Source organism: Amblyomma americanum, chromosome 11 (assembly GCF_052857255.1).
Source record: "Amblyomma americanum isolate KBUSLIRL-KWMA chromosome 11, ASM5285725v1, whole genome shotgun sequence".
Classification (NCBI taxonomy): Eukaryota; Metazoa; Arthropoda; class Arachnida; order Ixodida; family Ixodidae; genus Amblyomma; species Amblyomma americanum.
In genome coordinates, this window is record NC_135507.1 from 85,229,373 (window position 1) to 85,242,591 (window position 13,219).

The following is a 13,219-nucleotide window of genomic DNA, read 5'->3' on the forward strand; positions in this document are numbered from 1 at the left end:
TTCCTGGTATTTGTTTACTCAACCTACACATGTGCATGGAAAGTTATGCATAAATTTGGACTATGGGCACGTGAAAAAGTTATCTACCTTCCTCTTTCCCCTTTATATATCTCCCTTCGTTCCCCTTCCCACGTGTAGGGTAGCATACTGGGCGTCGCCTAGTTAACCTCCCAGCCTTTCCATTCATCATTCTCTCTCTCTATGTTTGCTTCCACTTACTGCTATTTGAGATGGGTTTTTTAGCCCAAAAACCTTGTGGGCTTAGTGTGCACAGCTTAGGGCAATAACTTGCAGCGTCCTTAAATATAGTGCATTCCTGCACACTAGCATGACCTATGCGTGTGTCAACGTATGTGATCACAGGTTCATTTGACAAGCATATTGAAATGGCACGGCTGTGGTAGGCACTTCAATGCAAGATACTGACTCTGTGAACTCTGGCGTATGAGCAAGCATCTTTGACGTTGCGGTTATCTGCTCAGGGTAAAGTAGACTCTGCCCTGAGAAAGAGAAGCTCAGTCAAGAGAAGTTCAAGCGTTGTCCTTGTCGTGAAAAGCTGACAGTCTGTATTGCTGATACAAGACGCAATGAGAAAGGCCAATTTTGTTAAAGTGTTGTGTTTTTCTTGGTGTATCATTGAAGTCTTGCCTAAAGGTTGTCTGGGGCACTTCCAGTAGCACCATTTATTTGACGTGTGATAATTACTCCGAAAACAAGACTGCGACTGAGTTATTGATCCATGTTTGCTCGTCTAAACTACATAAAGGGGCACTGCAGTGTTTTCCTCAGTGCCGATTAATCTGATTAAACGTGTTCCAGAGACCAGTGCAAAAAGAATTGTTGAAATCTGAGTGTGCAAACGAAAGTTATTTCACTTGGAAAATTAAAAAAAAAAGACGAAAATACATTTAACTCGCCCATTTCATTCATTCAGTGCTAAGACATGACACTACCAATCAGAACCGCTCCTAGCACACATGCTGTGGAAGGTTGCAAGCAGTTGTTGCTTTTGGCGGTGTCGTCCCCCATCGGATCAGGGTTGATTGGTGGTAGGTTTTTGAAGTCCCTCCACCACACCTCCTGTATCCTGACCGCTTCTCCCTTCACATTTTTGGGCAAGGTGTGTCCATCAGCTTTTCTTTATTATTTTTGTTGTTGTGGTTGTTGCCTTCTTGGTGTGGGTTGAACACATCGTTTGCCTCCATGAAAGTTTGAAGCGAAGTGGAAAGTGTCGCCACTAGCGTTATTCTTATTAGTTTTCGTTCACTTTCACTGCTTCCTTGCAGTTTTACTGGCAAGCCAAAAGCTTACAGCACTCAAGATATAGTATATTGGACCCATTTTGCAAGTATAAGGGAACTAGGTTCAAACTGGATGCCCAACCAATACAAAAGGCAGCGCCCATTCTGGATGCCACCTCATTTCCACTGCCAAAAAGGGCCGCTGCGTTACGACATTATCAGCTCGAAGCGAGCATTTCTCGAAAATATTAAATATTATGACTTCGGCGATCTCTTAGGGTGTTAAGGTGTCACACTGTCTTACTTTGCATACAAAGAATAAAGATGTTCTGCTTGATGTATGTCGCAGGGCACCTTTGAAGTCAACCTAAGCTAAAGCTGGAATACAAGCAGCGGGTATTTATTAGATGCTCTAAATTATATGACTGCAGCTAGACTAAGATGTTCTTTTCCTGATTGCAGCTAATTGCCCAGTCTCAAAAAGATTCATTGGCGGTTTGGACTAGTACCTCTTTACTTGATCAACTTAACAGAAATAATTTGGGCTTGGCGTTTCTCATGGAAAATGATCTGTAGGTTGGCATGTCAAGTTTGTAGGGTCATTTATGTTGGTTACCGTAGGAACGTAAGTCAAGAAATAGGGGAATGAGGATTGGTGTGGTGCTATTATGCCTTGTCCACCATATATCAATCATGCCAACAAGCAGTACCTCCCTGTTGAACGTATTCCAAGGCTTGCTTCGTTGATGCAGCATGGATGACTACACATGGTGTGTCCATTGCATCTACTGATTTGAGCATAGCGGACATAATCCTGTGTTTTTAATGTTAAATAATACCCACCCCCACTGTACACCTTATCTTTTTTTTTTAATTTTTACCCAGAGCATGTTGAGCTAAACTTTGAAAAAGTGAAACATTTAAAGGGCTGCTCCAGGGTTTTTTCAAGGTATCCACATTCTAGGAAAACCACCCCATTCCCCTGGTCTCCAAGATTCGCATCCTGGGCCTCGTCCTTAACTCCCCTGGCGTGCATGGCAACGCCATCCAAACTCTCCAGACCCAAGCCCAGCAAGCCACCCGTCTCATTGGGTGCGTGGCGAACCGGAACGCGCGTCTGCGAGAGCAGAACACTCTCCGCCTCACCCAAGCCTACATCACGAGCAGCACGGCGTACTCATTCCCCTACCTCCCCCTAAAGCAGAAGGAGCGGGACCGCATCAACACGCTCCTCAGGAGCTGCACGAAGGTCACTCTCTGCCTACCCCCCAGCACCTCTACTACCCGGCCCCTCAACCAGAGTACCCACAACACATTTTAGGAGCTGGCAGAAGCCACTCTAACAGCACAACTGACTCGCCTGTCCAGTACCGCGGCAGGCCGCACTCTACTCTGTCAGCTAGGCATCACCCCGATCACCCATCCTACCGAGGGGGTTCCCATACCTCCAGACCTACGCTCCCATCTCATCATCCTCCCAACCCCTAAGAACATGCACCCCGAGCACGACGGAGAACGCAGGACAGCCCGCGCCAAAGCCCTGCACAAGCTCTACGGCAACAGTCCCGAGGTAGCCCACATGGACGCGGCAGCGTACTCGTTGGGTTCCCGCATGGTTCTCACCATCGTTAATAATCAGGCCCGACTAATCGCATCAGGATCTGTCACCACAGACTCATCGGAAATTGCAGAGGAAGCGGCCATTGCACTCGCTCTCATCTCCACCTCTGCCGCTAAAATTATCTCCGACTCAAAATCCGCCCTATCCAATTTCGCCAAAGGCCTGATATCCCGCACCGAGGCTCGGCTTCTACGCTTCTGGCACCCCACCGATCGGTAACCCTTATCTGGACCCCCGCACACGCAGGCCTCCCGGGTAACGAGGAGGTCCACTCCCTCGCCCGAGGTCTCACTTTCCGGGCCGGAGCTGGACCTCCTCCGCCACCCCGAGAGCGTCTGCTTACGTTCAAAGATATTTTTGCCTACTACCGAGATACCCGGCGCGTTTACGCACCGCCGGCTCCCTCCCTAACCTTAAGTGGGGCCGACTCCAGACCCGAACTGCTCCCTACCCTATTCTCCTTCATGCCCGCTACCCCGATCAATTCCTTTCCTCTTGTAAGCTCTGCGGGAAACCGGGAGACTTCCTTCGTGTCCTCCTCACATGTCCTGCCTTCCCACACCCTCCATCCCCCACCACGGCGGAGTCGTACTGGGAGACTCTCCTGGCCAGCTCTGCTGCCGCTGACCAGCGCTGGATAATTACTGACGCCCTGAAGCGGATAGCCCTCCAAGGGCTGTCCTTTGCCCTGTACGGGCAGCCCCATAAGGGTTGCCTCGTGCCATGTTGGGGGGTTTGCCCCCTCTGTATTTGGCAATAAATGTTTCCACCACCGCCACATTCTAATCAAAGTTATACTGTAGGTTTTTTTCTCGTTCCCGATTAGTACTTGCACCAAGTTTGGTAGCCATGGTAGCCAGTTTGGTAACATTAAATTCCAGAACAAAGCAATTTTAAAGTTAGCTATTTCCATGGGCTCAGGTCAGATTATTTCTACGGCAACACTGCATTTTCGATGTCACAGACATTCCTTGTGTGTTAATATCCACTCCCCGCTTCACCAACAAAATTTTAAGAATTGTATTAGCTCATCTCGAGCAATTTATCACTGGAGTCGTCGTTTTTAGTTACAACTTCAACTATTCAAGCGTGTGTGAGTGTTTTTCTAGTAATGTTTTTGACCTCATCGGTGTATCATGCGAAGCATTGTCCCTGGCCACAGACTGAATTTCTGGTTCGTTTTCGCTGTTCCAAACCAGTTCCACTTGGTATTTTTAAAAATGGTTTGTTGTGACTTGTGGCAGAGAGAAGAGACTTCAAGAAATTTGATGTGACTAAAATAAAATTTCCCTGTCCAAGATGAGTCTATTCGGCAATTAATGTTTACTGTTTGAGCCGTCTGGACGAAGCTAGCTACGAAACTTGGTCCCTGTCAGTACATTGCCTTACTGTAATCGGTATTGACGACAAGGTTGATGTGCTTTGAGAGCTGTGACAGGTTGAAAGGGAAGCAAGCTGTGGAAGTTTGCAATGTGAGAGAAGAGTTTGATGAATATTTAATCAGTGACCATAATGAAATTTCGATTTCACTCTGTTTTGCACCCATGGCCATATTTCTTGAAATAAATAAAAATAAACAATTTAGAAATAATGAGTAAAACAAGACCAACATATGTCATGAATACTGTCGTAAAAGCTCTGGTGAGCACATTGAAGGGCTAAACTGGCAATTGTCATTATCATTATCATGGAACAGTGTCCAGATGTGGCCTGATCGTTTCACGGACCCATTTGCTGCTTATCAAAGGGGGAGAGCAATAGCTGCGCACGGTAGGGTGCCACAGGGCTCGAAGAAAAAGCAATTTGTTTGTGCACGTGCTTGAGGGATGTGGACAGGTTCTATCAACAACACAAGGATATCAGTAATTCACATTTGTTCTCTAGCCCACTCTGCCTTCTGATTAGGATAATAATTATAAAGAACTTTAATGGCAGAAGGGCGGCTTTGGTTGAAGAAGCACCATGGCTAATGGGTTTAGCTGCACGAGCTGCGGTCAAAAACTGGAGGGGACACGTAAGCACCGCCTTAATCAGTGACGTGATAGCAGCAATGAGTTAATGCTCATATGCTCTAACCATGAGGCCACTGCTGTGGTACCACAGAGTCTTATTTTTCTTAATGCTGCCCCTATCATATGCCACCACTCTCCATGCTGCCTTTAGCATTATCACATGAGGCCAAAATGCGTCGTTGATCATAAAATTTGCCTGTTTGCTTTATGGAAGATTTTTGCTGTTGGCTGGATGGAGGATTCCCATTGGTTGGATAGATGGGATGCCATCACCACACCGGTGATGACCGGCCAACACACTTCGTTAGGCTGCAAGTTTAGGTCCCACTGGTGAGTGTTGACAGCATCCACTGATAATTTTAATGCACATTAAAAAAAGAAATGTAAGGAATCAAAAAGAGAGAGGGCGAGAAATCTCTATTCTAACGCAATAGCAAGTGCCGAGGATGCCGTGGACCAGGGTCACCAAAGCTAACTGGTCCGTCAGCTGGTCCGAGGCTAGCCATGCCTGCCACTTTGGGGGACAAGGGCATAGAAAATGAGAGGTCTGAATGAAAGCGCCGTAGGAGAAAAGAGAATGTCCTAAAATAACATATGGTTCAGGACAATTTGGGGATGCGGGGGAGTGTTGGATTTGGTACAGAAAGAATGGACAGGAGTAAGGAGAGTATTCAGGTGTAAGTGTCAAAGAATGCCTAGTTGCGTTGGGGGGGAAAATTTGTCCGAAGCACGAAGTGCACGCAGAGGGAAGGAATTGTTGTTATGGCAACATTTTTTTTTTGACACAACACATTTCTGGTTTGTGAAACTTTCATGTTTCTTCAGAATATGTTGATGATTTATTCCGTAATTGGTGAAAATACCCTCCCCGTTTCAAAAAAGAAAATGCAAAACCTGAAGTTTTCAAACCTGAGTTTTGTATTACAGGAAGAGCACAATTTTTTCTCTTTTGGTAGGGACTTGAAAAGTAGTCTGAGATTTTTTCATTCCCAAATTTTTCGAAAGTTGAACACTCGAGAGGTGAAGGGTTCTAATTATTAACCTTAGCTTCTTAACCGTAAAAACTCCTGTAATTGCTGCACTGTCAATTTAAAATCTGGTATGAAAATTCAAGGTGCGGCCCTTACAATAATTAAAAATAACATATAGCTGTGTTTTCTTCTCAGTTACCTAGTCCAAAACGGGGTGTGGCCCATACACAGGCCACACCCCGTAAAATACACACAGACACACACACATTTGGTTTTTCTTTTCTTGCATTTTTCTTTCCTTGATATAGTCATGCCTCGTTAATTTAACCCCTGTTAATATGGCGATTTTTCTGAGGATCTGACTATATTAACGTATACATCACATTAATATGGAAACTCACTGTCCGGACAGTGAACAGGATGAAAATGCTCTTTGGTGGCCCTATATTTCTGCCATGTTAATATAGACAAAGATGAAAATAAGGTCTCTACTCGTGGGCAGATTTATGGGTCATTTTTGAAAATGACATTCAAAAGGGGGAGGGGGGGATGGGCAGTCCCGTCGGAGCCATGTCAATGACCTCGGGCTCTTGACTATTGTCAGCATAGAAATCTGCGACAAGGTGTATTTTTATTTGATGCAGGATAAAAAGCTGCACTGCTACATACAGTTATTGAGCCCTGGCATAAATTCTTGTGATTATTTTTACATTATTTTGAAGCTCCTACGTCAGCATGTATTTGTCAACCAACAGCATATATTGAATAAGCGGGATGCAGAGTTTGCCTCATTCTAACGTCACCATTGTAACATATGCTATGCTAAAATTTTCACAGAATGTTCCGCAACTTTTTCATGCTACATTCAATGAATGATTGTGGCCTTCAAATGTGATGGCTGTGCCAGCTCTATGCTTCGGCAACATGTTTGCTAGGCGCTGCGCAGCATTAATGCTCTGGTAGAGTTCTTCACCTGAAGTGGATAGGTGGAAGAAAAGCATTAGAAGAGCGCTTATGGTGTGTAATTCACTCAACCATGGCAAACTTTGGCCAAGGTATATAAGAAATTTGTAATAAAAGACTCAGCCTGTGGATCCCAACATCATTTTTTTGTGTGTTGAGTGCGTTTGTTTGCCAGCACACAAAGCATCCAGCGCTCTAAGGCATGATGCTTTCGATGACTCCTTTCAATAGACATTAAAATCACTTGAGAAAGCTATAAGTGTCGACATAGCCAGGGCCGTGAGAATTTTGAGTCTAGAAATCTGCGGCAAGCTAGGTTTCATTCATGCTATGCAGTAAAGGCCCAAGCATATATCTTTCTGCACAGGTTGTCATGCTAAAGTGAGCTTCACGCGCTCATTATGTGCTCAAAGTGCGATCATCCTGCATAAAGTGATGGTGACTGTGTCTCCCTGTTATCACCTGTGCATTTGGAATGCCTGCATGGCTGCCCTGTGTAACGCTCGTTGGGGAGCTACGTGAGAGGGCCTGTTGGAAATGGGAGATTAAAAGTCAGTATATAGTGGCATGGTCCGCACCTTCATGATCTTTCATGCTTGTTAATTCTACTGCTTGCGTATCACAATGTCCAGACTAGTGGAATTAGTGAAGTTAAATTAACCGAGTCAATCAAGTTAGACGAACCAGATTAATTAGTCAAATTAAATTAATCTAAATTCAGTTTTATTTTGTATTTATAAATCGAGCTCAAAGATAGGATTTATATTCAATTGCCAAAAATGAACCTAATTGTACCAATACCTGCATGGTCCGTACAATGGATGCAGAGGTTATCGCTATCAATGAGTTGAAATGTAATTTCGAATGGCTGATCCAATTTGCGGTGTACTGCATCAATGGAAACATCGATCATGTTTTTATCACCGATGACATATAGAAAAGTGTGGGGAAAGATGTGGAAAAATAGCCTTTGTATCTAGTTTTTATTTCAGAGTTTAAACACACAAATGTATATTGCTGGTTTTTTTGTTTGTATATTCTGGACATAGCTAAGCGATCTATAAATAGAGAACATCTTGCTGACCTCAAGAGTTCATAGAAGATGTTTCAGCTGAGTCCCCATTTTCAAAAACAGGCTTTTGAATTAGAAGAGCGCTTTTTTCGGCTTCGCATTGTCAGCGGCTGTTGCTTCAGGATACAGCTAATAAGATATGCTAATTACTAGCTGGCTGGTTAACTAACACTGAATGGTTAACTTGCGGTGGCTCAGTGGTTATGGTGCTTGGCTGCTGACCCGAAAGACGCGGGTTCGATCCCGGCCGCGGCGGTCGAATTTCCATGGAGGCGAAATTCTAGAGGCCGGTGTGCTGTGCGATGCCAGTGCATGTTAAAGAACCCCAGGCGGTCGAAATTTCCGGTGCCCTTCATACGGCGTCCCTCGTAGCCTGAGTCGGTTTGTGACGTTAAACCCCCCTAAACTATTAACTATTCCTGTTCGGCCCTCTGTAAGTTATATCCATATCAGCTTTTGGAATTTCGAAAATGCCAGCGTAAGTAATTCTTGGGGCGTGCACACCGCCGAAACCGAAACCACGGGAGCAAAAAAATTAGCGCTAAGGCACGCTTACGAGTGCGCGCCACACGGTGCGGGTGTCATGCGCTCCTTTCGCAGCGCCTGGTTGGGAGCTGCGAGCTTCCAGAGAGCACGTGACAGACGCGCCGCTCGAAGGCGTGCCTAGCGCTCTTTCTGGTTACGTGGTTTCGGTTTCAGCCATGTGCGCCCCAAAATTGCTTGCGCTGCAGCAGCGACGAGAATGGCATTTTCGAAATCTGAAAAGTTGTCAAGGATGGATATCGATATTACTCGATAATATTGATAATGCTTACAGTGGGCTACAAGCTCGATCCTTAAAGGGCAACTGCGTCACCTTCTGAGAATTCCGCCCTATTCAAGGATTCTAATCTACGAATATATAGGCTATAGGTAAAGCATGCCAATTGTTTTTGCGCTAGCGTTTAAAATAGTGACGTAATCTAAGATTAAATTTTAGGCTTCTCACAGCACCAGAGGAGTGCGGAGAAGCCTGGTGTGACGCCACGGAAGGTAAGATTTCCCTGCTGTGCCTCAATTTTTTTTTTCCTTGAAAGGAAGAGTTTGTGTTGGATATGTATCGTTACCTTCGACGTCATGATGCGTCCCTGCTGCGGAGAAACTTGAAGGCCGTCGCTGATTCAGTCGGCGATTACGTTACCATTTCAAATGCTAGCCCGAACTGACTTCGCATGCTTTACCTTCAAGTTTCACACATTCGACCCCTTTAAACTCGTCGATTTTTAAATCTTGGCCTTAGCAATTAGAGCTGTACTTTAATTAATAGGGAGCCGAAGAAGACCGTTAAAAGTTATCCTTTAAATGTGCCGAAAAAAGCACTTTTCTAACTCAAAAAAACCTATTTTCAAAAACTACACTGGCAGTCTCAGGCGAAACACCCTGTATAGACCTCCTGCATGTTTGTAAACAAAAGAGGTGGCGCTGCAGTCGCTAGCGAGCTCGTGGTAGGCAAAAGGTCGGGGAGTGGCGTCGCGGATAAGTGTTGAGCGCGAGTTTTCAACGCTTGTAGGCGCGTTTCCAGTTTCTGCGAATCATAGCAATGGTCGATGCTTCCAACTTAGTGATTTGTTGAAGTACACGAGCTCGCGTTGGCCACGTGCGGCCTATAAAGAGAAATAGTTTGCCACTGTATTGTATATATGGTTAGTAGTAAACATGTAGAAAGCGTTCCTGCCGTTTATTTATGCGCTAGGCATTGAATAAAACAAGTTTTGACACACTGCACTAGCCGGAATGATTTTACTTCGGGACAATAGTGAGGGGAAGTGCTGGCCTTATTTCGTCGGAGCAGACATGCGCTCATCGTCTGCTGACATACGTACGTGTCGCGCTGTGCGAAAAGTGGGGACAGCGTCGTGTCCCTGATCTCCTGTCTCGCTTAGCGCTGTTTTTAGCCGCATGATCACGCACCAGCCAGGCCGACTTGTCCTCTTGTTAAGCTGGTCGATTTGGGGAAAATTTTTGATTTCTAGAATTATTTTCTTTCCTAGCCCTGAAGTCTAGTTTCGTGACGAAAAATTATAGCAAAATATTGAGTACAAATTTATAAATTACGCTTTTTAGAAGTGTGGTCGTCAAAAATTGTGTGGTAATTTCTTTGATTTCAGTGCCGCATTTCTTTGACCAAAGCGAAAGCGAAGATGCCACAAACGAGGGAATAAACTTTAAGGTTCGTTTTGTGACCTCTCACATTTTCTGCGACTGGATCACTCACCTTCGTAATTCGCATGAAAATCAAATGATTCCATTTGTCGCAAACTATTCCTGAGACGTTGAGGAGCGTAATAAATCACTCGATTTTTTTTCCCTACACGTGCAGTACTGTGTTAGTTATTTCTTGTAAGAAACGTTTTCATGTGACTATGCATGCATAAGTACTGATCATATAGAAAAAAAACTAATGGCGTCATCGTACAGGACAGGGCTTTATGTGCATGCTGGCATAAAAAAACTGCGCACTATCTATTCAATTATTTGAGACCTTGGGGGACATGACGACGGTGTTAATTATAATTACCCAGAACTGCACCAGGTATAGCTATAAATAAAAGGAATTACTAAATCTAGCGTAGGAATTTCATATTAGCACCAAGTTTAGTTACATATCGCATGCATGAATAACGAAAACACTTTTCATTGCCGCGTCCCCTCTCAATCTCGCCACGTGTCTGTTAGTAGCACGCCTGGGGCTGCTTCTTTCCAAGCAAGTTTCGCGATCATGTACTACCTCATGAAACGTGACACATGCATGATGCAATGAAAAAGCATATGGCGTTCAGCACACTTAAGGTACGCTATTCTAAGCACACCAACGCGACCGCGCAAGATTGACACAACTTACCAGACTTCTTTCTACTCGAATGAAATAATTACGTCGTCATATCAAGAAACAGTTTCAAGTAAATATTAAATGTCATAAAACGCGCCATTAAAACATGGTGTGCTATTAACAAAAAAAAAACGCATTCCTTGGGGTGAGTGAACCTGTCGGCGCCCCGTGTACTCCGGCTCAAGGTGACAAGTACGTGTGCAGCTGCATATGTCTTTTTTTTTCCTTGAGCAATTATCAGCCTACTATCCTGAAGTTCAGGTGAATGAACGCAGTAACTTGCATGCTATTAAGTGCATTGAGTGGCAGTGCCTATCGACTCCCAGACTTCCTGCTTTACTACCGTGGCCCAATGCCTGTTAGCCAGTTTCCGAATGCGGTATATGCGCGAGAAACCTATCGAGGCTAATTTAATATTTTTTATGCTACTACGCGGATCCAGCAGTGACGCAGCTGGTCAATACATGCTGCTTCTGCAGTGCACAGGCTTGAAGCAGCCGCTGGTACCTGCGGCAGCTGCGGTAGACACGGGCAAGCGGAACCTGTTTTGCCTACTATGCGAAAGTCGCTGCTAACATCAGCGCCACCGCATCTTCGTGACGTCGCGGGGTGAAGGAGGTCCATATTTTGCGTCACTTGCGAAACAGGAAGGTTCTGTCAATAGGTTATGTGAGGCAGTTCCCCCAACCCCCAACCCGCCAACGTAAACCGTCAACCCGCCAATCTAAACAGAATCCACGCAGCAAGCAGTGCATGGTATGCATATCGTTAACAAACGGCCACAAACGAATTTCCCGCGCCGAGCAGCAGGGTTAGCAAGAAGCGGCGGCTAAATTTGGTTAACTGAATTTGTACCTGTAGTTCATTTGAGAGCTTGAAATAGATATTACAATAGTTTAAAGTTAATGAGTCTTCATCTAACCGGCCTTTTCTCAATGCTTTCTTAATTAAAGGGGTCTACAGTGACAAAAAAAGTATACTAACATTTCTGCTTTATTTCAATTTTAAAATATTTAACGAGTGCAATAAACTAGGCCAACAGTTATAGGTTGCTTTTAATAACTTTTAGATCAATAAACCACGATATAAATATAACTAACATACAGCGTCAAAATCGATCTTGGCTTTGAAAACAATGAGCAACGCCAAGGTTCAGTAGGTCGGGCTTTATTGATGAACTTCTTTTCCTGTGAAGTAACACAGAGGGCAGCAGTAGTAAAAAAAGATCTCGTTTTCCACGCCACCTGTGGCGATTTCGTCGCTACCTCCTAACATCGTCTGTGGCGGGGTCGCCCCGCGAGCCTAGCCTAGCCAATCCAGTTGCAGCGCGAGTGAATCCGCGTCGCTTGCGCCTGCCGTCGGTGCGTGTGTGTGTGCTGTGGTGTGCGTGCGTGTTGTGTGCGACGACCGCGAGCTCGGGGTCTCGCGCGCTGGTTCCTCCTCTGCGCGCTCCGTCCACGCGCACTTCCCCGACGCCCGAGAGCCGGCTTGGCGCGCGTGCCACCGCGTGCGACATTCCGCGTCGTGCGCCCGTCCCCGAAATCCGCAGCAGCGTCGCAAAGAAGCGAAAGCCATGTCGGCGGTCGCGCTGTCCCCGGACGCGCCGGCGATCCGGCTCTGCCATGTCGTCAAGTGGCCCGACTACGAGGGCTTCGGCTTCAACCTGCACAGCGAGAAGTCCAAGCCCGGCCAGTACCTGGGCAAGATCGACGAGGGCAGCCCCGCGCAGCTGGCGGGTCTGCGCGAGGGAGACCGCATTGTCGAGGTGAACGGCATCAACATCTCCAACGAGAACCACAAACAGGTGGTCGAGCGGATCAAGGCCGTGCCCAACGAAACCAAGCTGCTCGTGGTGGACCCGCTGGCGGATGCCTGGTACAAGGATCACAAGATCATCATCAAGAACAGCCTGCCCACGGTCAAGCAGTGTCAGAACCCCGTGCCCAGGCCCGGAAAGGTTAGTGCTGTTTCTGTTTCGCCCCCTGTTTTTGCCTCGCGTCGCCGTCAAGCGCGTCGCTCGAGTGCGTTCGGCGACAAGAGCTAAGCGGCTTGCTTTCGTTGTTTTTGTTCGCGACTGTCATGACACGATTCGGTGGTGGTGGCCGAGGTTCAGCCGACGTCGCAATCCGGTCCGTGCGGCGGACCAGTCGGTGCGGTGCCGGCGAGCTCGTTTTCGCCAGCTCACCTTTCTTTCCTTAGCCGTAAGTTGCGTGTTAACATGCGCTGCTGAGTACGCGGACATTGTTTTGCACGGCCATTCCAGAGAGCCCGCAGCCGCATATCTCACTCGGTTAGCGGGCTTCAGTTTCGCTTGATACGCGTTCCTCTGCATATGTCGTATTCGGTCGATAGATAGATAAAATTAATGAAACGAAGGCAAAGAGGTCGGCCAGAAAGATTGGTATGGCCTGCTACTCAATGCACGTCTACAAGACTGCTGGAAAATGCAATCCACAGAAGTGTGATTGTT

The 13,219-nt window shown here is 46.1% G+C and overlaps 1 protein-coding gene across 2 annotated transcripts in view; it reads left to right on the forward strand.

Annotated features, from left to right (window-relative positions):
• Nucleotides 1-11,918: 11,918 nt before the first annotated feature.
• LOC144109967 (membrane-associated guanylate kinase, WW and PDZ domain-containing protein 3-like) overlaps nt 11,919-13,219 on the forward strand; it is a 129,602-nt gene continuing 128,301 nt past the window's right edge. Inside the window, exon 1 of one of the 2 annotated variants that reach the window (XM_077642770.1) lies at nt 11,919-12,706. In XM_077642770.1, the coding sequence (XP_077498896.1) occupies nt 12,323-12,706 (384 nt within the window). In that variant the 5' untranslated portion in view covers nt 11,919-12,322. The remainder of the gene's footprint in view (nt 12,707-13,219) is intronic. The other variant, XM_077642771.1, reaches the window with a different exon arrangement.